This window comes from Ruditapes philippinarum, unplaced genomic scaffold, assembly GCF_026571515.1.
Source record: "Ruditapes philippinarum isolate M1 unplaced genomic scaffold, ASM2657151v2 ctg1442_1_1_1_1, whole genome shotgun sequence".
Lineage (NCBI taxonomy): Eukaryota > Metazoa > Mollusca > Bivalvia > Venerida > Veneridae > Ruditapes > Ruditapes philippinarum.
In genome coordinates this window covers 241,222-267,899 of record NW_026854847.1, presented here as the reverse complement: position 1 = coordinate 267,899, position 26,678 = coordinate 241,222, and the positions used below count along the sequence as shown (strand labels likewise).

Sequence of the window (26,678 nt, the reverse complement as noted above, 5' to 3'; positions counted from 1 at the left end):
GGCAGGCTTGGAATTATGAAAATATACCACAAAAGAAAGAACATTTTTGAACAACAATTAATATATTTTTTATTGAATTGGCTGATACATTCTTAGTACAGGTGACTGTTAAAACAATCAATTTCATGACAAAAATAATACGCTTTGTATTAAGTATCTCATTGCAATTCATTCTTGCATACCTGAAATGTTATGGGATGAAAATTACGAGATCAGATGACAAGAAAGGTATATCATTATTATGATTATCTAAATATATTTATACTGTTTAAGCGAGTTAAGATCAAATGATCACGTGTAAGTTCGTCTCAATAAGAAACAGCAATCAAATGACATTTGTCTCCCTTTATGTCGGGGAGACAATAGCGACATTTTAAAACTGTCATGTGTGTTCAGAATTTTGTACATTTTATGAACAAAATGCTACTAATAGGTATGCAGCTTATTACCCTAACATTACAGATCTGAAATGTCAGTTTAAGTGTCATTTAATCTTGTGATACAATTATATATGAAAACAGTAAAATATGAAAAATGTACCATAACAACATTGTATAAAAGTTATAAAGGATAAAACTATTATCTTGACTTGCTAAACAAATATCACGGACTTTTTCTTAAACATGTTATCTGATGATGAAATCAGCGGCAAATAATTATCTTATTAATAAAATAAAATTTTGTACAACATGAAACAATATAATATTTTCTATAAACATTCTGTTTCAGACATTGATTAGATTAATTTTAAAGCAATAATTAAATCATTAGTTCGTGAACAATCGTTATATTCCTAAACTTTTCGTGCATAAGTGGTCTAGAGTATATTCGAGGTATTGGCATTGGTATTCCCATAATATTCTTAATTTATATAATATGAAATCTGCGAATGTTTCCTGAAACAATGCGTGTGATGTGAGGTCTCGGTGAAGGACTTTACTAGATTTTCAACATATGGTGTAGTTTAATATTACCCACTTAAATGTTTTATAAATACATATTTGTTAATTTTTATGTCAAACAATGTATAGATATACATCATCGCTACACTAAAGAAGGCACGTAATACATAATAAAGAACGTCAGGAATACATGCATGCGGTCTATAAATCTTATTAAAACACCTGAGTTATTGCAACTTTATATCTTTATTATTTTAATAGACCATAGTCTTCGTTACTTCCATATTATTTTCTTTTTCTTAACTTTTCTTTTTTTCTAAGATTTTTTTAAAGAAACGTTTATTATAAAGTTCTATAAATCCACATCTGATTGACAATTTTTTTTGTACGAGATATCCATCAAACTACCATACATAACTTTACACTAATAATAAAAGAAAGATCATTAAGAAAAAACCCCCAAAAACAGTACTTGAAAGATAAAGTTTAAATTAATGCAATAGTTCATAAGAACCCAGCAGTGCTACTTAAAGAACTAACGAAAACATGTTTTGACACTCTTATGCATCGCCATGCAAATATCTAGTTACCTTTTGATGTGAATTAACAAAGTTTCTGTGTAGTTGAAATTATTGATGTGAATTGGAATCTTAAAATGACTTCAAAATGAAACGTCAACACAAATAAATGAGCAAAAATCCTAGCACATATTCATAGTATAAGAAATATATGTTTAGAATTGTATGTATATAAACAAATATCTGCCTGTGATAATCCTGTTTTGTCCCTATAACATTTTTCATTTTTTTCTAAACACAGATTAATTTTTCTTTTCCATGAATGCTACATTATAATGAATATCTATCATCAAATTTAAAATATCCCTTTTAACCAAAACCAATTCCGTAGCCAGTGTCAGAAAAACCGAAAGCCATTTCAACCGTAGATTCTTTTCAAGATTTTATGTATTATCTCAAATAGTTTTCTATCCACATCTATGGTCTAGTCCCCATTAACATGTATGTTTTCTTCCTCCCAATCACCTTCCTCTTCAATAGCGTCGGCGTCCAAGGCGCTCTTAGCGCTTCTTGTGCTTTTTCGACTCTTAGCACTTCGTACACTTTTTGCACTTTTTGGAGTTCTCTTTCCTAAATATCTGTCGATATTAGTTTGTGTTTTGCTCAAAGAGCTTGATGTCCTGCTTTGTACAAATTCTTCTAAGTCTTTCGTCAATCCAATATCAGAATAGATTGCGGAATGCTGACTTCGACGCTTTGCTAATGGTCGGTTCATGTCATACATCATTTGTAGCAAGAATGTATCCGAGCATGGCTTCGGTATCTTTAAAACAGCCCTCGGTGTCATGAAGTGTTTCCCGTTATGGTGTTGTTGCTTTTGGTATTGAAAATAACTATCGATATTGTTAAATTCTAACCTTCTATTTCCACTAAGTGCCATTCGTTCTCTAAATTTTGTATTTCTATACGGGTTATTGTAATTCACTTTATTAGCACTTTTACTTACCGCCCTCGACACTATTTTTGATCCCTTGCCTGTAGTCACGGTAAGACTGTTTGTGACAACAGAATCCGTCACGGTTTCAATAGATTTCACAGACCTGGTTGAGACACTAGAATGTTCCCTTGGTAAATGCTCCCCACTATCATTTGTTTCATCTCGTCGATGAAGTAACACCTTTCTATTTCTTATGAGCAAATCACTATGTTGATATTTTTCTGCCTCAGTGCTTGGTATCGAACCATGGAATTTACCTACACCGTCCTCAGTCCGAATTCCAATTGCAGTTTTAGGTTTAAGACTAGCTAAATGGTGAGCATAATTTACAGGCGTCGTTGGAGGGATTGGCGGAACGGACTTTTTACCCGTTTCTTCGAAGGTTTCCGGCAAGTTCGTATTGTAATTTATAATGTCTTTATCGGGAAGAAACGAAACCTGTTCAGTTAAAGCTTTACTAGGTCTTAGTCCACGTCTGGCTTGATATAAAGCTTTAGCGGACGTTTTAAAACTACCGACCCGTTGTTCATTTACATAAAGATGAGGATCTATTTCCTTTGAGCCAACTGGAAGTCCACAAAGAACGAAATGTGGTTTCTCGATTACAAGGGCTGGTTCTTGCTCTCCGTTAATCGTGAATGGCGAATCCATTGTCGTTATCCCAAAATTAGCTGTACGAACTCTACTCAAATGCTCCATTTTTCTAACCGGAACTGACGGACCGTTTAGACTAGTTATAGTTAGCTCTTCAGTACCGGGAGTACTATTTAATACAAACTGATACGACTTGTCCATCGATGTTATTGGGTTTCCTGGTTTATTTACGCGTACGGTTGCGCTAAGGGGAGCTACACCACTGAAACTTTTCGGGGCAGCCTCCCCCTTAACTCTGAGCCCATCAATAGCCGTGGTCATTCTGATAAGTTCACTTTCGACCCTCATAGATGATTAACTATGTTGAAGAATCCGACATTTCAACTGAAAAATACAAAATACAGATTAAAGTATTATAATACATGTATTATAACATTTTATTCCTTTTATCTCTTCAAATTATAATGTTTAATCTTATTACTAATTTTCATCTCCGTAGATGAGAAAATTCCAACATTCATTCCTGTGCTCTCGCATATAGGGTCCAAAGCATTTACAGGTAAGGTAAAGGTCCAGTATATCCGAGAAATGGTATTATTTTCATCCCTCAAAGGCTCATTAGTTTTGGTGTACAGTGATAGTTTAGAAAAGTAGCCCGTTGAGGGCTATTACCCGAACTATAGTTTGCTTCTTTTGCTTTTTCGGCAATTAGTACAATTGTAGTGATTCAGTATTTTGTATGGAAGTAAAATACTACTTTGTTTACATTTTGCTACATTTATGAATCATGTAATATCACATTCAAAGCTATTTTATAGGTAATAAGCATCTATCGTCCTCCAAACCATTATGCCAACGTTATAAACTCATGTTGCCCCTTGTAATGAACGGAACATTTATTAAATTTATTCGTCTCTGATACATATTATGGTTTTAATGAAGAAATGATAATTTATGAACACCAGCGGGTAGCTAGTTTAGACTGCGCAATTTCAACAATTTGAAGCCCAAAAGCTTTAAACGATGGAACCGTTTTTAATTCAAAGCAAATCATTTTCCCAGCTGGAACCATAGGGCAAAAAAAGAGATACTTTTACTAAATTTGCGATTGATGGCATCGTAGGGCTTTAAAATTTAAGTATGAGTAACTGAGGCCAGCTGAACTTGCGATCACATCACTAATGACACTGTCCCTGATTTAAATTTGGGACAATCAAATAGAACGGACCTTGGAGCCATCCACTAGCAGGGATTGAATTGGGGACAATTCATTAGCAGCGAAGTTAATACAAATTATGAAACCGAGGCATCCGAATAAAATCTGGTCATATTGTCATATTGTATTGATGTTTGGGCTAGACTGAAACAAAAATTATGGTATTTAAAATTATGTTAACCAATATGCCAATTTTATTCGGAGGGTTAATTTATAAAGAACAATTACACTGAACCAATGAGAATCATTAGTTTATTCATGTGAAAATAAGTGTTACTGATATGATAGTTTTGTATTTATATGCTATTTTCCACATCTTTATGCATCCTAAGTACAACAAATTAACAATCTTAAGTAAATACGCATTTAGTAATTGAACATACTTTGGGTAAGACAGGAACAGTTATAATTTTCACCTCTCGCTACACCTGATGTTTAACAATTTGAGGTAAAGGCACACGCTTATGTTATTTGTCAGTCATTTTTTAAATTAGAACACTTGAGGATATAAATTCGAGTTAATTCGTTAAAGAAATTAATTTGACAAAATATAATTTAAATTGACACTTTACCTGTTTTAACTAAAAAATAAACACGCACACAAATGAACACAGCTTCTTAATCCCACAATATATATTAAATTGTCATTTTTCAATTATAGTACACTGACGACATTATTATAAATGATATAGATTTTTTTTTCATGTATATCAACAATTGTACTGACATATTAATTGATAACGCTTCTATCAAAAATTATAACACTGAAGTTTGCCAAAAAACTACCAACTTAATAATAAATTAAGGACTGGTTCAATATATTTTATATTTCATCAACTTCGGGCGGTTTAGTATTGTTTAGCTGCGGATTATCGGCTTAATCAGTTAATCCAATTATATGGCGTGAAACAAAGTATACCCTGTTTTGTGTTGTATTTTCGATGACTGTCGTAGATAAACGTATTGAAACAATCCAGACGTATTAATGCGAATTAAAATATCATATATACATGAACACGGCTGGTTGGGTACTTCTGTGCATTTAATAAAATATTTACATTATTGAAATTATCGTATTGTAATTTTGTTTCTTCGTTGTCGGTTTGTGAAATTTTCTCTTATAATCAGGGGAGTCACCTCTTCAACTGGTATTTTCTTTGTCTATCAAAAATATTAAAAATAATACTAAGCAATATATTTGTTTAAGGTTTCGAGCATTTGCGGCGATGATGTACATATAGGACTGCCATAATTTTTTTTAGACTGGTCAACTTTAAGTGTTTTTTATTTTGAAATTCCGAGGTAAACAATGAACAGTTCTGAAGTCACCTCCGAATAATATCACATATTTATACATTTATTAATTACTTATACACAGAGCTTCTTTAATAGACTGCTTAATAAATATACAATATTTTGATTGGCTCTGTGGATCCACGCTCTGTGGATCCACGCACATGACGGAAATTCCGCTGTAAACAATAACTTATTTTTATGAAATGAAAACGCTATCAAGAAATCTTTCTGGGGTTTATGATTTTGTCCGCTTGCAACTATGAAGGGGTTGGGGACGGGGGACATCATAAAATAATACAATGAAGGTCATCTTCAAATAGTAAGCTAAGGGTCTTCTGTAATGGGAAACTAAGTGAAACTTGTAAATAATACATTGAGGGGCCCCAATGAATGGCACATGAATATGAACATGTAAATTATATACTGAGGGGAATCTGAATATAATTAACTCGGGTTCATCTATAAATGGTAAACTGAGGGTAATCTGTAAAGGGAAACTTTGTGGCACCTGTAAATAATACATTGAGGGGCACTGATGAATGAAACTAATATAGACATGTAAATTATATACTGAGGGGCATATGTAAATGGTAAACCGAGGGGCACCTGCAAATAATACATTGAAGGGTCCCTGTGAATGGTAAACTAATTTTGAAAGCATATTATATATAATGAGGGACATCTGAAATGATACACTGACGGGTCATCTGTAAATGGTAAAAAGAGGGGCATCTGTAAATGATAAATTGAGAGGCACCTGCAAATAATACATTGAAGGGTCCCTGTGAATGTTAAATTAATGTGGACGTGTAAATTGTATGCTGAGAGGCATCTGTAAATAATACACTGAGGGACACATGTAATTAAATAATACATGTAAATTCAGGGGCACCTGTAAATGGTATAACGAAGAGGGACATGTAAATTAAACACTGAGGAGCAGCTGTAAATAATACCCTGGGGGGGGGCATCTGTAAAATGCACCGAAGGGCATCTGTAAATAACTCTCTGCGGGGCATCTGTAAGTCAGATGGGAATAATATTCATTCGCCAATACGTCATTCAATTATCACTGACACTCTAATCAAGTAATCATATACATGTATGTTGTACATTGACATAGTGAGAAAGTATGTTCAAATATGAAATACAACGGAATTTCGTGACCATAGATTATTTACAAAATGAAACAAATGGAAATCTGAACATTTACATCTAGAATTAAGCTTTAATTGAAGAAATTAAGAAATATGTTATAACTTATATAGCAACTAAGCTCCATGTCATTAATTTATTATTTTAACAAACCGTTTCTTAGGAATGATAAAAGAACATTTTGTATGTGTCTTAAATAGAAGTAATTCTAATTCTAATTACATGTACGATCCGCTTATATGACTGAAATACTGTTGGGAAAAGGCGTAAAATGAAACAAACAAACAAAACATGTACGATTATTACTCATGAATTCGACTTTAATAAATAAATATCAAAATAGCATGGTATTATAGTTTACTAAATTTAGAAGTAGATTTCTTTCATCGTATAGTAAGTTATATGGCACGGGGGAGGAAGTGTTACACGAAGGATGGAGTTCTTATGATAACTTGTTTGGAGTTCTTATGATAACTGTCACGGAGTTCCTGGAAAATGTTACGGATTTCTGTGGAAAACTTTTCTATATACTTGGAGAACTCGCCTAAAAAATGGTTATTTTTAACTTTAAATGGGGAGTTTGAGGTGCTAAATTAAACTTTGATAATTAAGCTTGCCCTACATATTGTATTATGTTTCAGAAAAAATCTTTTAGTCCATATTTCGTCGCCGTTTAAAAAAAATCTGGAAGTTCGTACATATTGACCTTTTCATGTGTGATCTTCTTCGTTGCTATACATAATCACCTAATTATAGTGGAGAGTTGCAAACATAAAGCCCGGGCTAATAAATGTATACCCGATTTTTCAAATGTTACGGAGTTCTTGTGATAACTCAAAATATGTCCTGGAGTTCTTATGATAACTTTTGTTACTGCCAGTGTGTTTCTTGTGCTCAATTACGGCACGTTTAAGCGTATTTTATTAGTCAGTAAGTGTGTAAATCATTATGAAGCATAGTATGCTTATCATTTGCACAAAAATTTGGTTATATAACGTTGGTTTTGATCGTGTTTTAGTTCCTAATTAAATTTGTGCGAAATCATATTGACATTATAAAACCCAACGAATGCACTAAATGTTTCTGTGTATACTGTTCGTCAACAAAAGTTGTATGTCATAAGTTTCCGCAAAATGCAACATTGAGGCCATGTGGGAAAATTAAAACACGATCATTCAATATATCTGGAGAAGACATGAAACTGCTTTGGTGTACAGTCTATATAGGATAAACAGGTGCTAAGCTATCTTCAGGAACGACCGCCTCCGTGGTCGAGGGGTTTGAGTCGATGACTTCTAATCCATTTACCTCTCTGGCGTGGGTTCGATCCCCGGGAGATGCTTTGGTAGTTTAGCACGGAGGAAGGTAGTCTAGTACTGGTGTAACTCTCCAGGAACGATGGTTAGGAAACTACCCGCCCATATGACTGAAATACTGTTGGGAAAAGGCGTAAAATGAAACAAACAAACAAACAAAAATCAGGTTTTCAGGAAAACCTGAATCAGCGGTCACCTGTATTCAGCAGTAACATGGCTTAAACCGCCAAGGAAAAAATGTTTAATTTTTTTTTCTCAGTTACATGTTTTAAGCAACCGCCTTTCTAAAGCAGACAATAAGTAGTTCACGGTGCATATCCATATCGGTACCCTAGATCTTTGCGAAATCTGCTCAAACGGTACCCTCTTTGAACATGCAAAGGTCATTCTCTGATAAAAACAAACCAGCGATGGATAACATCCAGTAAAATTTCATTGTAATAAGGAAAGGAGGTATGACACGTAGAAAAGATATATACCACGGAACACTAGAATGTTTTATTTATGTGCTGATTTGTCATGTGCCCGATTTTCATGTACTGCAACTTCACAATAAGCTACAAAAAATCGACATGTCTTGCCTCGCCCATCACATCGACATATTTTTCGGGCTGAAATGAACCTGTGACTTCATTATATATGCATCATACATATTTCATATGTTCATATACATATCATCTTCGGACAAATGGCAGTATATTGTCAAAAATAAATGTAAAAGTCATAAAAACACCCTACTTTCGGTTTTGCAGCGGCACAGGCTACCTCTCTTCATTTGAATTTTTATATCACAGGTACCCTCTCATTTTTGAACACATAGGTACCCTCAAAGCACGACATATGCTTTTATTTGCGTTAATCGCTAAGTATGTATGTAATATTTCTTACTTTTACGTAAATATTACATACTTAGCGATTAACACATAAAAGTATATGTCGTGCTTTGAGGGTTAAAAAATGATAGGGTACCTGTGATATGAAAATTCAAATGAAGAGAGGTAGCCCGTGCCGCTGCAAAACCGAAAGTAGGGTGTTTTTATGAATTTTTCATTCATTTTGACAATATATACTGCCATTTGTCCGAAGATGATATGTATATGAACATATTAAATATGTATGATGCATATATGATCAAGCCATAGGTTCATTTCAGCCCGAAAAATATGCGAGGCAAGACATGTCGATTTTTTGTAGCTTATTGTGAAGTAGCAGTACATGAAAATCGGGCACATGACAAATCAGCACATAAATAAAACATTATAGTGTTCCGTGGTATACATCTTTTCTACGTGTCATACCTCCTTTCCTTATTATAATGACATTTTACTGGATTGTTATCCATCGCTGGTTTGTTTTTAGCAGAGAATGACCTTTGCATGTTCAAAGAGGGTACCGTTTGAGCAGATTTCGCAAAGAGGGTACCGATATGGATATGCACCTTGATCATTGTCATAGAACTTTATACGTTTCTATGACAAAAACTGATACCTTTCAGAAATTGAAATACCCGTTGAAACATAAAGACGACACCCACCTCATTAAATTTAGATAAAGGTAGTGCATACTACCTCCTATTTTGCTGAAAACCATTTATATGCATACCGATAGCATAGTTACTTAATGTTCTCTAAAACTGCCAGGAATAATGTATATATGACGAAATCATGATTCAAAGCGTATTTTTATCTGTAAGTAAATGCTCTACATCAAGTATGTTTACAGTCATTCCAATAAAATATAAAAAACACACACACACACACAAAAAGACCAAAACAAACACAAAAAACACAAGAAACGGAGGTAAGAAAAATATCTCTTGAACTGAAAAACACGATCAAAACCAACGTTATATAACCAAATTTTTGTGCAAATGATAAGCGTACTATGCTTCATAATGATTTACACACTTATTGTCTAATTAAACACGCTTAAACGCGCCGTGATTAAGCACAAAAACACACTGGCAGTAACAAAAGTTATCATAAAAACTCCAGGACATATTTTGAGTTATCGCAAGAACTCCGTAACATTTGAAAAATCGGGTATAAATTTATTAGCCCGGGCTTTATGTTTGCAACTCTCCATAATAATTAGGTAATTAAGTATAGCAACGAAGAAGATCACAAATGAAAAGGTCAATATGTACGAATTAGCAAGTAATTTGGTAATTTTTCTCAAAACTTCCAGATTTTTTAAAAAAAGGCGACAAAATATGGACTAAAAGATTTTTTCTGAAACAAAATACAATATGTAGGGCAAGCTTAATTATCAAAGTTTAATTTAGCACCTCAAACTCCCCATTTAAAGTTAAAAATAACCATCTTTTAGGCGAGTTCTCCAAGTATATAGAAAAGTTTTCCACAGAAATCCGTAACGTTTTCCAGGAACTCCGTGACAGTTATCATAAGAACTCCAAACAAGTTATCATAAGAACTCCATCCTTCGTGTAACACTTCCTCCCCCGTGTATGGGGCGGTACTGAAAACCAGGCATTTTTTATTTAATTATAATATATTACTTATATCTGGTATAAATATCTTCTAACAATTATTCTGAACAATTATTCTTTATAATACATGTATAGATTTACAGCACACTAAAGAATACCGAAGGAGGTCCGGATAAAAAACTAAAGCACCAGTATGATTTCATTACACAGATGAAGATAAACACACATGTAGAAAAAACAAGACGAATAAAAAAGCAAACTATAAATTAAATGTTAAAAAGTCATTTTAATACTCACCTTTAATTTTCCACATCACAACATCCTGACGTTCTTTACCGAATGACAGTAAATAACAAAGTTTAAGTACATTTTGACATTTAAAAATCGGCACTTTAAAATATTGTTAAAGTTAAAGTTGCAGAATGTTTGAAGTTTATAAATATATAACCCTCCTGCCATATGTATATACACCGCTTTTGTTATCAATAAATTGTTATAAACAACTGTATTGCTTGGAGTACAATTGCCTCTTAAGGTTTTAATTTGTGATTTAATAAATCTCATATACGACTTTAAAGTTTTAAGTCCTGATCAGCGAAGGTGAATTTTAATCCCCATACCTTGTTCTGTGATCAAATTATGCTCAGTTACGAATGCAAACAAGTTTACGAAAATATATATCTAGGTTTTAAAGCGGACACTGCAACCATAATACATAAATTTGGTTTGTAACTAATTTGGTTTGGATGAACTTCCTAAAGACAACGTTAAATACGTCAATAGAATTATGAAACTTTGTTAACAAGTACATAACTGTATTTGAGTCCCCAGACAATGATTCCATATCTTTTTTTTCAAACTTTTATCAACGAAATTTAGGATTATCTCGAGTGGAAGATACCGTTATATCACTGAAGTATCTTCAGTCTATAAAGTAAACATTTCTCAAAGTAATTGTCGAATTACCTGTGAAAAACATGTATTTTCATTGCAATTTACATTTCTTATCTTTAAAAACAAAAGATACAAACAATCTGTTTGAATCACATATCAACATTTTAGATTTCCTTTTAGATGTGCATTGTAGAGGTAATATGTCCACTCATTTCTGATCGAAATCAGCTTCTAATTAATGCTATGCATTAGAATCTGACTACCACCAATAGTCTGTCACCTACTAATGATTTTTCAAACAGTCAATCATTCTGAACTTTAGTCAGATTGTATTTCGACTAGGCACTACTCTCGACAGTCTATATGGATATTTTCCTAACTTTGAATAATTTCAGTTATTCATGATCAGATGACCAATGAAACTTAATTAAGTGTTAAACACATGTAGTCATTAGAGTTGATTTCTATTATTTTACATTTTGACTTGACATATCTTTGTAAATAAATATAAGACAGCTATAATCACTGTCCTTTGTGAATCATTAGGGTTTAGTAATACTACGGTTATTATAATCACTATGGTTAAAATTGAAAACGACAACATTCTCCATACGAGGATTGCAATTATTGTAAATAAATCAAACGTATACCCCACCCACTTAGCATATGAATTAAAACGTATACGTTTCTATAAACCGCATGTATTAATAGCTTCTACATGTTTACTGCAGGGACTACCCGTGTGTTTTGGTTAAGAATATTGATGAAATATTTACACCGAGTTGTCCTTTAACAGTATTTTTTTAAACAAAGTACACATCAATCAATGTTGGTAGTTTAACCATAACTAATCACGATATAATCCGTCTATATACAATTAATACCTAGCATTGTTACCTTTTTTTGTATACAAAAGTTGAAGCTTATTTCATAGGCACTTGTATTAGCTTAACTGAGCGGTCCGCTTAAAAAAATATTACAATGTAAAACTCATAATTAATTCAATTTACGCGCTTAAAGACCTTCATTTTTTTGACTGCCGTTGTTACAGATGCATTAAAATGAAAACTTTAATATTCAGGGTAAACGTTTGCAATAACATCATTGTTTAATAATATTGATTTAGGTAAATTAAATTTACATTTACGAAACATGCCTACAGAACCGAGCCGAATTATGACCCAGCGTTTGGAATTAGCATTTTTCTTTAAAGATCCTGTATGTTTTGTGATTGATATTGTTACTGTGTGTGTACCACACTTGCAAAAATATTATATATGTATATAATTATGCAAATAAACACAATTTTCAATCTTTGAAGAATATGTAAAATGTGTACTGCAAATATTTGTGCACATTATATTTAATCATTAAATTATATGCATTCATTTTCTTATTGGAATTTTGACTAATTACCTCCCTTATTTACATGAAATGTTAAAATCAGTAATATCTTTATAAAAATAATGCTTATTGAGAACTTACAATATTGACAAATCTTAATTTGAGCATCATATTTAATGAAATAAAACCATGTAAAATTAATGTTACAGGATCTTTAAATTAAAGCATTTGTCATTTCGTATACGAAAACATGCCTGCTGCATCGAAACGTGTATTATTCAGCTTTTGCCATTAAACAATTTGCATTTCGTATTTCGCAATAAGCATGACCCGATGGCATTCCGTAGACATTTCATAAGCTCCCAATATCGTTAATTAACTTTGATACTTTTTACTTACATATATATAGAATCGTACAAATTATAGGTAATGATTGCACTTCTTAATTTTTTAAAAAAGGACATTAAAATTGATGTATCAAATTGCTACTTAAGGTGGTTGGTATGAAACGAAATCCTCTAAATAATTATTCTTCCTAACTGTATAAACTAACTAGTATTTCCGTATATAAAAACATATATATAAAAGTTTAATGCTATAGATAAATGAAACATAGCCCATCCACCTCTCGGGACGGACAAAGAATAGAATGAGGCAGAAATGAGGTTTTTAACTTTCGCTTGTCTGGCCAATACTTAGGTTTTGTTTTGGAAAACAAACTTGCAGGAGCTATATCGAGGTCGCAGCGCTTTTGCGCCTTTACCTTCCCACTGCCTCCGTTTTTCGTAATTATAATAAGGCATTGCACATTTTTTTTTGAAAATCCCCATATAGTGGACGTGGTTACAATAGGCTACTGTGTCAGTCTTTAAAGCAAAAACTGGCACATTGTGTTATACATGTACTTTTTAACTAGTTACTCACATCAAAACGTCTATGCAAAGCTGATGTATTTTTACTAAATTATCTTTGTCCATACACAGTACTACATATCTGTCCCGTAAACACCACGGTATTTTTTCAGTAAAAGCCGCGTATACATGTTAATAGAAAGAGCATTGAAACAGTTTTCGGAAACACGAGCATTCTGATTTGTACAAGGGGTCACGTAGCTCCCGAGTTTAATCAGATTGGCCGAATGTTTTTGATGTTCTTGTTTCTTTATCTTTTATATCATAGGCAAAATAAAAACACGTTCACTGATGGTATATTATGAAACACAAGAAAAAAAAAACCAATGAACTTTATCTGTCCTCACATTAAAGTAAACCCCAGAAAAAAACATGAACAATCAATGAGCATGCTCTAGAGTGCGGTAACTTATACTTGCAATCAAGTTAATGCAATTTGCATGTATATATGTAAACGAATTTTAACTGTAACACATTTGTAACAGAAAGATCCTAAAACTATGGTAAAAGTACATTTAAACGAGAGAGAGAGAGGTTTTCATTTCACTATACTCTACCCGTTAATCGATCTTCCCGTATTGTATGTGGCAATGAATGTATCGTCTACCCGCCACATGAAATATTGATTTGTGTTATCGGTCTCAGGGACGTTTAAATGCGTAGTTGCTGTATTTAAATCTTGAGAGGTAATTCGGTTGATTTCCCAATAAATTCATTTTGTTTTCTTAGGTTATATTTCTAAATTTTGTTGCGAGGATTCTTATTTGAGCGGACGTGAACTATTTTATTGAATCAATTAACAGAATACATTAAAATGATCGAATTAGAGGTCTAACTGTTGTTGTAGGATTTCAACTTGCCACAGCTGCAACTTTATTATATACTAGCTAAATGGACAAACGTCTTATGCAGAAAGAATATCCACCAGGACCGTGGGGGATTTCCGATCCTTGGCCACTTGCCCATGCTTGGGACAAAGCCTGAGGTAACATACCAACAATGGAGGGGAACTGTATGGTGATGTTTTTCGGATACGATTCGGAAGCTGGAAATGTGTGATAATTAATGGATATGATGCTGTTAAAGATGCGGCGGAGAGATCTTTTACGATGCCTTTTCTGGGAGACCTAATTTTGTGACAAATATCTCGTTAAAAGAAGCGTATGGAGGATTTCAAAGGCCTCAGTTTTACAGACATGTCTCCAAAGTATTTGCAAAACTACGAAGCTTACCGCCACAGCTTTGAGTAACACACACGGAATGTGATTATAAACCGGAAGATTTATGTTCACGTCTGAACAGAACTACTTTAGACTCAATGGCGATCAATCTTTTCTTGTTAGCACAATGTTGAAATCGCAGTGAGAATGTAGTTTACCAGATGTTGTATGGAACAGGAACAGTTGAAATACGACCACATGTTAAACTTTATAGTAAAGCCTCAAATCCTTGTTAAGTTTGTCAGCACAGGCAATATAGTTGATGTAGTACCATGGCTTAGGTATGTAATGAAAGGGAAAAAAGTAGAGGGATTTCAAAAAAGGCCGCAACAGCTACGGGATTGGGGATCACTAGGTCAAAAATTGACGGCATTAAAAAAAGCTGGGATTTAAAAAAAGGTCAAACAAGGGACATATTGGGGACTCGTTCTGTGCTTTGTCAAATGAACTTCCATCGAAAGAAACTGAGGACACAGTATATCTGGTGATCATCTTATGTTCCAGGCAACTGCAGTGCAGGGAGCTGGATTTGAGACAATGTCTCAGACATTGAAAAACATATTTGTATACATGTCCGCTTTTCCTGATATTCAAAACACGTGTTCAGCAAGAGATCGATGGCGTAATTGGCAACAGACCTGTTAAATGGACAGGACCGATTAAATCTCCCGTATGTAAATGCAACGATTCAAGAAGTGATGAGGAAATCATAGCTTTACTCCATTTGCATTACCACATTTAACCGTGGTTGATACAAAGCTTCGTCACTACGACATCGATAAGGAACCGTTGTATTCTTATAACTTCATTTCAGTTGCTAAACGAAGACTCGTTCTTGGGCGATCCAAAACAGTTTTTCGGCCGGAAAGATTCCCTGAACGATAATGGTGGATTAGACGCAGGAAAATGCGCACATGTCTTGGCATTGGAATTTGGAAAGACGCAAATGTGTAGGGGGAGGCGTTAGCCAGAATGAACATATTTATAGCGTTTACAATTCTAATGGCAACTCGAAAATTCTCTTGTACAAAAACCAGAGCACCTAAAACACAATTTAATGATGGCAATACTACTTGAAGAGCAGTTGCAAAATCATTGTTCAAAGAAGAACATAGATGAGATCGAAATCGAAATGAATGTTGTCAATATATTGATATAGCGAGTGTGTCATCTAAATTCTGATGGCTGCTTTTCATAAATAGACTTAAATGAAATACTTATCAGAGCGCTACTAGCTGTCAAACTCAGTACGATAATGTTTTGATCTTACCTAAGACCACGTAGAACGATGGATGAAATACAAAAGCTTGAGTTTGTAACTAAAACACTTATTCTTTCTTACACTAGTTTTTTCAGACAAGACAAAGCCGCGTAATAATTATTTTGTTTCTTTCGAGGGAAAAGGAATAAAAAATATTTTTTATCAAGAACAGAAGGAAACGTTTTTACGCATAATGAATTGATTGATTAAGTTTACGACAGCCTTCTTTAATGATCAAAAACAATTATATCAATTACATAATTTAAAAGAAAAGCATTGATCAAGCATCAAGGGGGCGTCCGAGCAAGAAAGAGCAGGTGAAGATGAATAGTAGACAATGATGACAAGAATTTCTATAATCTTTTCAATGGTTAATTGGTTATTACCGAATTGTATATCACTATGAATGAACGGAGGAAGCATTGTTCATTATGAACTTTGATTGGCATGCTAGAGATTAAATATTATTGTTATTCCTTTATGATTCGTGATTTTTAATAGCAACGGATATCTGTATATAATATTTATAATCCATATGTGTAAAACGCATTATGATCAACACCACACTTGTGCAAATTGTCCCCCCATTATTATTTATCGCTATAAAGCGAAGACCCCCTCTTAAGGTATCTGTTCACACTTATATGACACTGGTTATTACGTATTTACCATGTTTGATCATCTTTGAGCACAATTGTTAATTATACTATAATTGTAATATCTATTTTAATGAAAAAAATACAGTTTTTGAATATTTTTCTTTTCTTTTTTTTTTGTTTTATGTACTATTTTTTAATATTGAGTTTTTACGCTAACTACTCTTTTTTTTATTAAAATTGTAAAATTAATTTTAAAATTCAGTTGTCATATTGACCGACGATTATAAGTCAAACTTAACTGGGAAAAAGTCAGTAAATTATGGTTAATCTTTTCAATATAAAATATTGTTTATTCTTAAACATGTACATGTACATTTTGTTTTTCTTTATCTTTTTTAAATTATCAATCAATTGAATTAATCATAAGATCTAATTTGTTTACTTTTGAATAATTCATCGCATCTTTACTAACTGTAAACACGAATAACAAATTAAAATAAAATGTTTCCAAGTTTGATAGTGTCGGATTAATACCATAAAGATAATACCTTTTTCCTCAATTATTGTACATATTTTTTGTTTTATCTCCATATCGATAAATTGACACATGCTTTTGTTGTTTTGGTGGTGTTTTTTCGAATGTATGTTTATGTATAATAATAATCAATAAATTGAGAGTTTTGATCTGTGTTTATCAATTATTGTAACCAAACTAAAGTGACAAACATTCATTTTGGAAAAAAGCTTATTTATCTGTAAAATATTTTTTCTGTTCTGTAACAATATTCAAACATCTACTCCAAAACCGGGAGAGACCGGACAATAAACGTTGTGATACTATTCGCCGGTCACTAGTAAATCCCCGGTCAAAAAGATCGGGAGAGGCCGGGATTACCGATAGGATACATCGCTCTTATAAATAGATTTTTGGACTTTCAAAATGTTTAGGTCCAACAACTATCATTCTATTAAGATTTCGGATACACACTGTTACAACAATAATATACCATAATAACCCACTGGACTACAAAATGATAAATAAAAAACCCCGAAGAGCGCGATTTATTGGGGAAAGGGTAATTTTTCATTTGAAAAATGTTTGCATTTCGAAAATTCTTCAGTCGCTATCTTTACATATCGCGAATTCATTTTTAATTAATAAATCAAGCACCCTCATACCGATCGGGAATTGATCAGCTTTTATTTGACGACTAAAAGGCTCGAGAAGTTGCTGTCGCCCTTTCACAAAACCTATTTCATTCCATAAGGGGCGTTTCGCCGCTTCGGCGCGGACGCCAATAAATCGTTCTAGCAGTCTTTTTCCATTTGTAAATATCTAATAGTTAAATAAAAAATAGACAAATTATATCGATTTTTCCGTAATGTTAATTTCCCATAGGCCTCTTGGAGTTTATTATTACTGTTAATGCAAGTGTACCCATGTGACTGAGAAATGTGTACTGTTACATAGGGATAACAGTACTTTTAACAGTATAAAATCTGAAGCATTTTGTTTACAATTAAAATCTTTTAATTATTGATAAAACGGCCGTTTCAGTTAGAAATTAATTCTTAGTTTTTACGTGTCACCACCGTCTTCCTCATTATTGCAGGTTATTGGCCTGTAAGTCTATGCAGTTTAAGAAATTAGATATTTACCTTAAATAACACACTTCGTCTTTGGTCATGAATAAGTGTTTGACAATAAGCACCCCTAAAGTTACGACAATGACAGGTTCATGATTGTCGCCGTTCAATTTGTAAAAAGTGAATGTGTTATTTAGATGCTTTAATTGTATTGTTTTAATTTTGTTTGATGCCGTTCTATTCTGGAACAATCATCACGATTGTAAATTTTTAAAATTAAATCTCGCAGTAACAATAATTTATAAAAAATGGTTAAGGATTAGTGTTTGGCTGAAAGTATATAAATAACACATGAGGTTGTGGGTAACAGTAAAAAATATCATTTTCCCGAGGAAAATACTTATTACCCATGTGTTATTTATTTTAATACTCCGAACAAATATTGTCATCATCTGAATTGTCAACTAAAATTTAACTGTAACAAAAATTAACCAAGAGTAACAATAAACTTGCAAGTTTTAAGTGACTGTAGGCCTACTTGAGAAGTTTTTTTCTTTTATTCTTTAAGCAAGTGGTGATATCCACTAGTCATAAACATACAATAAGCTGTGTTTTATTTAGAAAACAAATGACCCATTTATACGGTTATGATCTGTGAAATCTGATCATTCTGTATCCAGACTATTATTCTTCGCATGGTTTTTTACATAGTGCAGTTACAAAATAACGATGATATCCCAGAAAAAAAATTGTTAAAATATCCTTTCTTACATGCCGTAATCGTCTGCATGTTCCAGTTAGACACATAATTATTCACATTTGAAAACGAATGTATACTTTTGACTATTCAACAAAAAGATATTTTACACGCGAAAAGTACTCCAGGGTGCAAACAACTAAATTTTATGGGTGTCATAGCCTCACTGGTGAACTTCGATTATAATAATGAATCGAGAAAAAAAAATGGCGGCCATTTTATTTAATTTTATTAAGAAAATAAACCATGTGATCATATTTTATACTGTTAAAAAGTACTGTTACCTATGTAACATTATAACAGTCTTAGTCACGTGGTACACTTGCATTAACAGTTAAAATAACTCTCAGAGGCCTGTGGGAAATTAACATTTCGAAAAAAGTGAGGGGTAATAATATGAAATGTTCGCCATCACTTTAACCATGTATTGCAAGTGAAGTGTTTTTATCATTGAAACAACATAACGTGTTCTTTTTCGTATTAATATCACAATATAATACTTTCATATTATCACCATGTTCATAATGTGCGCAATTTTTGTATTATTTATGTAGATTTTATTGTTGTGACGTCGTTTGGGTTAAAATTGAAAGGTTCGTTATCTGATTTTAAGGGTTTATGACTGCAATATGTACTCCCGGCACATTAAATATTTCTAAGTTGTGTGAAATTTAGTATATTATGTCAAAAATGAAACATTTTATAGCTATATAAACCATTCGGATCTGCCTCGCCTATTATCTATAATAACCTCGGAAACAATACGGATTGAAAGTAGTTCTACCACGTCGTTTAAGATGTAAACAGAAACAGAGATAATATAAAACAAATGTATATATTTGGCATCTAATGTCTGTCCCGGTACTCTTATGCTTGAAAATATGTCTGACACCACAACAATTTGTAATTTAAATATGCTCACTGATGTTCAATTTTAAACAAATCCGACTAAATGTCAACAGGTTGGTTTTTTGTACTTTCTATGACTACAATCATAGTAATAAATATATAAATAATGTATTGTTTGCTTTTTAACCTTTGGATTCACTTGTTTTAGGTGGACCTCTATTACATATATTGGAAATACACTGTCAACAACTCCCTGCATTAAATTACTATTTTTTTACATGTTTAGTGTCTTAGCGTAGGTTAGACCGAAATACCGCATCCGTTCTGTGTAGTCATACTATTGTGTTTGAGGTCCTTATCCGAAGACTGACGGTAAAGGTCCGAGTAGTTGCGAGTGTATATAAACAACATTATTGAAACTGAAATGTGCTGAGAAAAGGTTCGTGATGAAAGGTTCGTGCGGTGATATATTTTATTCGATGCCACATACATAATGCTTGCAGGTTAACAAACATATGTACTATGAAGTCATTTGGATTGAAACGTTTCAATTCTTTCTATAATGGTGGCTTATTATTCGCAGCGCATGTTATAAACATGATCGAGAATTTCCATCAAAATCCTTTGGCTAGTGATTTTGTTATTAAAGTTCAAGGGAATTTTCCGATGCATACTGAATCACAAACGATGATGTTTTCAAATGAAATAAGCTAATGTACATTTTTTTATGATGTATATCAATACCATGTCGGATTACAAACAAGGAAAGTTTCGTGACAATTAAAACCTTCCTATGATAGTTTTGAGAATAAAATAATATATCTAATCCTGTAATGTATATAATATCAATCAAGATAAATATTGTGAGTATATCTTGTTTATACAGAAAAAGAACATCAAATGAATGTCTGATTTTTATGAGACAACAATTGAAAAAGATAAATTATCATGATGAGGAAAACATAATAAAACAAACGTTTAACTCAATGAAAGGTTCGTTGTTTTGAGCCATGAACCTTTCAATAAGAAAAAACCCCGTCTTTTTCAAGCTAGACGAATGAAGCTTCTGAATTACTTTTAGTGCAGACAATTATGCTAAAGTCTAAACCTGAAAACATGCGGGAATTCAGTAAAAGAATAAAACAAGAGGATTCGGAATATAGACAAAGAATATATTTTACAAGCATGAAAAAATACGTTGCTTCTTCACTGTAGTGAAATTGTGAATAACCTTATGAAAACATATATTTGCATGACATTGCAATGGCAAGCAGGAGAAGAAAATATATGGCTGAATCCAAAGACACACCCTAAAATGTTATGAAGCCAAAAGCAGGTCATTTAAATAATTGGAAGCGACAACATTAAATTGGTAAATTCTTTGTTTGCTGCAAAAAAGCAGTTGCAGTGAATTACGAACTATCATAAACGAAATTGACACCGATCCCCTAAATTGATATGCTTGCGTAATATAGCTTATATTTTATATTAGCTGAATGTTTCTCTTCGTAAACAGTTAATGTTTTTTTTTTTTGTTATAAAAGTAGAATCTAGTATTATTACCATTATTCATATTGATACGTTTTCATGTAATACATGTAATAGAAAGAGCACCAAACAGGTTTTGGAAACACGAGGCATTCTGATTTGTACAAGGGGGCGCGAAGCTCCCGAGTATTAATCAGATTGCCGAGTGTTTTGATGTTCTTGTTCTTTTTTCTGTTATATCATAGGCAAAAATAAAAACACGTTCACTGTTGGCATAATAATGAAACCAAAGAAAAAAGTAACCAATGAACGAGCACCTAATTGTGACATTTCTATCGTTATCCCTTTATCTGTCCTCACATTAAATAAACCCCAGATAAAATGAACCAATCAATGAGCATGCTCTAGAGTGCAGGTAACTTATATCTTCCCGTATGTGCTATGAATGTATCGTCTACCCGCTTTTACATGAAATATTGTTTTTGTTATCTTTCCGGACGTTTAAATGCGTAGTTGCGTATTTAACCTTGAGAAGTAATGCGGTTTGAATTCACAATTGATAATTTTGTTGTCTAAGGTTATACTTCTAAATTTTGTTGCGAGGATTCTTATTTGAGCGGACGTGAATTATTTTATTGAATCAATTCAGCAGAATACATTATAATGATCAAATTAGAGCTAACAGTTGTTGTAGGATTTATTGCCACAGCTGCAACTTTATATATACTAGCCAAATGGACAAACGTCTTATGCAGAAAGAAATATCCACCAGGACCATGGGGCATCCGATCCTTGGCCACTTGCCCTTGCTGGGACAAAGCCTTGAGGAAAATACAAAAAAATGGAGGGAAACTGTATGGTGATGTTTTTCGGATACGATTCGGAAGCTGGAAATGTGTGATAATTAATAACGGATATGATGCTGTTAAAGATGCGGCGGAGAGATTGACGATGCCTTTTCTGGAAAGACTAATTTTGTGACAATATCTCGTTAAAAGAAGCGTATGGAGGATTTCAAAGCCTCATGTTTTACAGATATGACTCCAAAAGTATTGCAACTACGTAAGCTGACGCCACAGCTTTGAGTAACTACACAGGACATGTTGATTTAAACCGGAAGACTTGTTCACGTCTGAAGCCAGAACGACTTGTAAGACTCAATGGACGATCAATCTTTTCTTGTTAGTCACAATGTTGAAATCGCTGTGAGAATGTAGTTTACCAGATGTTGTATGGAAGAGGAACAGAAGGTGAAATACGACCACATGTTAAACTTATAGTAAAAGCCTCAAATGCCTTTGTTAAGTTTTTGTCAGCACAGGCAATATAGTTGATGTAGTACCATGGCTTAGGTATGTAATAAAAGGAAAGTAGAGGAATTCAAAAAGGCCGCAATAGCTACTGATTGGATCACTCGGTCAAAAAATAGACGAGCATAAAAAAAGCTTTCAAAAAGGTCAAACAAGGGACATATTGGACTCGTTCTGTGCTTTGTCAAATGAACTTCCATCGAAAGAAACTGAGGACAGTATATCTGGTGATCATCTTATGTTCCAGGCAACTGCAGTGCAGGGAGCTGGATTTGAGACAATGTCTCAGACATTGAAAAACATTATTTATATACATGTCCGCTTTTCCTGATATTCAAACACGTGTTCAGCAAGAGATCGATGACGTTATTGGCAACAGACCTGTTAAATGGACAGACCGATTAAATCTCCCGTATGTAAATGCAAACGATTCAAGAAGTGATGAGGAAATCATTAGCTATTCCATTTGCATTACCACATTTAACCGTGGTTGATACAAAGCTTCGTCACTACGACATCGATAAGGGAACCGTTGTATTCTTTAATCTTCATTCAGTTGCTAACGAAGAATGTTCTGGGCGATCCAACAGTGTTTCGGCGGAAAGATTTCTGAACGATAATGGTGGATTAGACGCAGGAAAATGCGCACCTGTCTTTGGCATTTGGATTTGGGAAGACGCAAATTGTAGGGGAAGGCGCTAAAGAATTTAACATAATTTATAAGGTTCTACATTTCTTAATTGGCAAACGTCGCAAAGTTCTCTTTGTACAAACCAGAAGCACCTAAAAACGATTTTTTAAATTGATGGCAATTACTGAAGAGCATACAATTTGTTCAAAGAGAAATAGATAGATCTAAATGGAAATGAAATGTTGTCAATTTATTATATACGAGTGTTCATCTAAATTTTCCATGATGGCTGTTCATAATGCCTAAATGAAAATACTTATCAGTAGCCGTTATACTGTCAAACTCATAGGATAATTTTGAATCTTACAGTAAAGACAACGTCAGACATTGGCTTGAAAACAACAACCCTTGAGTTTCCTTACAACCACTGTGAATGTGTAAGTAATAAGTAAAATTTGTATATTTTTGTTATTTACACCATTTCATCTTTTAAAGACATTTGATCCCGTAAGTAAATTAATTATAGCAATTAATTTTCAATATAATGGACGATATATGAGTATATTTGAAATGAATTAATATATAATTTGATGGATTAAAGATAAAACTTTCACAATGTAGTTTTTGCTTTTTTTTCTAGCATTTTCATTTATTGAAAGGTCTGTCTACTCCTCCTGATTTCTATTAATATAGGATATGGATATGAACAATTAAATCTTCGAACACTTGCTGTCTTATATTATACATATTTTGTGCATTCTACGAGAAAAATGAGTTTCATTTTCTATTTGTCCTTGGTCACAGAATGTACATATTCTCTGGTTTACATTTTCGCCAATAAAACGTCCCGTTTCGACTCTTAAGGGTAAAATCCCGCACCGTAACTGTGCTAGCATCGAAATTTCATTCTTCTCTAAATTTAATACAATGTATTGTTCGGTTTTAAAATTTGTTTTAAATAGTTTATATGTTCGTAGTTTTGGGCTATTTTGTACAGATGTATACCATTGTTCGGTAAACAGACTTAATATTTTTTTTTATTTTTCATTTGCTAGTTTTAAATCACCTGGTCTCTTTTCTGTAAAAAGGTAACTGAGACCCAACGATATCATTATTTTGTTTTATATCGTTAGACCCAATTTATTTTGGCACATATTATAGTCTGCAGTGAGAAAACTTTTTTAGGTAGTCTTTGGTCGTCCATGTTCATTAATTTATTCAAATAGCGTAGCATATTTATCCACCTTCTGAATTTGCTTGGTAACCACCCGATATCCCCTGTAATGGCCGCTACGGGTGCGAATCTATGTAATCCTAAAAGTATCTTACAGCTCTTTTTTGCACACTGTCTAATGTTTGATATTCTTTGTATCCCCATACACTTGAACAATAATCTAGCACTGGCACCACACAATTGCAGAACAATTCTTCAAATGATTTAAAACCAATACCTTTCGAATGTTTGTTGTTAATAACTCCCCCTAAAGCCCTGCCTGCCGACTTACTAAGTGTTTGACTGTGTGGGATATAATCTGTATTTTCACTAAAGATTACGCATAGGTATTTATATTCACTAACAGTTTCCAAGGTGTTATTGCCTATATGGAAACTAAAATCTGACCTTGTACGTCTACCTTTACGAATATGAATACATTTAGATTTCGATGAGTTGATAAGTACCCTCCACTTTTTACACCAAGTGTGTAAAGTATTCAACATAGTTTGCAAGTCGTCACCATTTTGTGCTGTAAAGACAATATCGTCAGCGTAAAGAAGAAGTTAGATTTTTTGTTTTTCCTATTGAAACACCAAGATCAAGGGAATTTATTTCTGCTACTAAATCGTTTATGAAAACCGCAATAAGTGTTGGCGACAGCGAATTTCTCTGAACCACGCCTTTTTTACAGTCGAACCACTGAGTCATTATATTGTTGATACGTACACATGAAACCGTTTGTTCGTACATTGATTTTATTGCAGTGTAAATTTTTCCGTCTATACCAGACCGCAGGAGTTTATACAGGAGCATGTCTCCATCTACAAAATCAAAGGCCTTTTTTAGGTCAATGAATGCGACATAAGTGTTTTCATTATTTTTAATAATAGTGTTCAGTGTATACACATGATCTTCGCATGATCTGTTTTTACGAAATCCGTTCTGTTCCTCTGCTGTGTATTTAGATGCTTTAATTGTATTGTTTTAACTTTGTTTGATGCCGTGTTATTCTTGAACAATTGATGATTGTAAAATTGTAAATTAGATCTCAGTAACAATTTCTTATAGCAAGAGCTGTCGGTAGGACAGCAACGCTCGACTATTCTTAGTGCTTGATAGTAAAAAAAATGCGTGATACAGTTACCTCCTCCAGTTTACAGGTTGGGGTCATAATGGTGAACAAGTGTGCAAAGTTTCAAAGCCATAAATCTATGGACTTTGAAAATATTTGAACTATTACAAAAACTTTAACGTAAATTCGAAGTCGAAAAAGGGGCATAATTCTGTCAAAATGCTTGATAGAGTTACCTCCTCATGTCTACAGGTTGGGGTCATAATGGTGAACAAGTGTGCAAAGTTTCAAAGCCATAAATCTATGGACTTTGAAAATATTTGAACTATTACAAAAAACTTTAACGTAAATTCGAAGTCAAAAAAGGGGCATAATTCTGCCAAAATGCTTGATAGAGTTACCTCCTCCTGTCTACAGGTTTGGGTCATGATGGTGAACAAGTGTAATGGTTTCAAAGCCATATATCAATGGATTTTTACGAGGGAGGATAATTTTACTGTTACTTACAAACCCTTGTGTTATTTATTTTATTACCCCGTACAAATACTGCCATCATCTGAAATTGTCAACTAAATTTAACTGTAACAAAAATTAACCAAGAGTAAAAATAACTTAACTTGCAAGTGTACTGTAGGCCTTTCTTTTATTCTTTAAGCAAGTGGTGATATCTACAAGTCATAAACATACAATAAGCTGTGTTTTATTTAGAAAACAAAACGCTAACCCATTTATACGGTTATGATCTGGGAAATCTGATCCTTCTGTATTCAGAATATTCTTCGCATGGTTTTTTTACAAAGTGCATTTACAAAATAACGATGATATCCTATGCCTGTCCTCCATACAGTATCTATAACGTTTCACTGAGAAAAAATTGTTAAATAATCCTTTGTAACATGCTGTAATCGTCTGCATGTTCCAGTTAGACACATAATTATTCACATTTGAAAACGGATGTATACTTTTTGACTATTCAACAAAAAGATATTTTATACGTGAAAAGCACTCCAGGGTGCAAACAATTAAATTTTATGGGTGTCATAGTTTCACTGGTGATGCCCTATCGTGGTGAACTTCGAAAATAATAATGAATCGA

The 26,678-nt window shown here is 33.2% G+C and overlaps 1 protein-coding gene and 1 pseudogene across 1 annotated transcript; one reads left to right on the top strand and one right to left on the bottom strand.

Annotated features, from left to right (window-relative positions):
- Nucleotides 1–52: 52 nt before the first annotated feature.
- Nucleotides 53–4,939, bottom strand: LOC132741282 (uncharacterized). Its single transcript, XM_060729414.1, has 2 exons — nucleotides 4,800–4,939; nucleotides 53–3,395 (listed from the first exon to the last, which is right to left on the bottom strand). Exon 2 carries the CDS (start codon nucleotides 3,357–3,359, stop codon nucleotides 1,905–1,907), a length of 1,455 nt encoding a protein of 484 aa, XP_060585397.1. The 5' UTR covers nucleotides 3,360–3,395; nucleotides 4,800–4,939; the 3' UTR covers nucleotides 53–1,904.
- Nucleotides 4,940–14,483: 9,544 nt separating this feature from the next.
- Nucleotides 14,484–23,228, top strand: LOC132741287 (cytochrome P450 1A1-like; annotated as a pseudogene).
- The last annotated feature ends 3,450 nt before the right edge of the window (nucleotides 23,229–26,678 follow it).

Excerpts from the sequence above, each read along its gene's own strand:
- LOC132741282 (XM_060729414.1), bottom strand. The coding sequence starts at position 3,359 with ATGAGGGTCGAAAGTGAACTTATCAGAATGACCACGGCTATTGATGGG.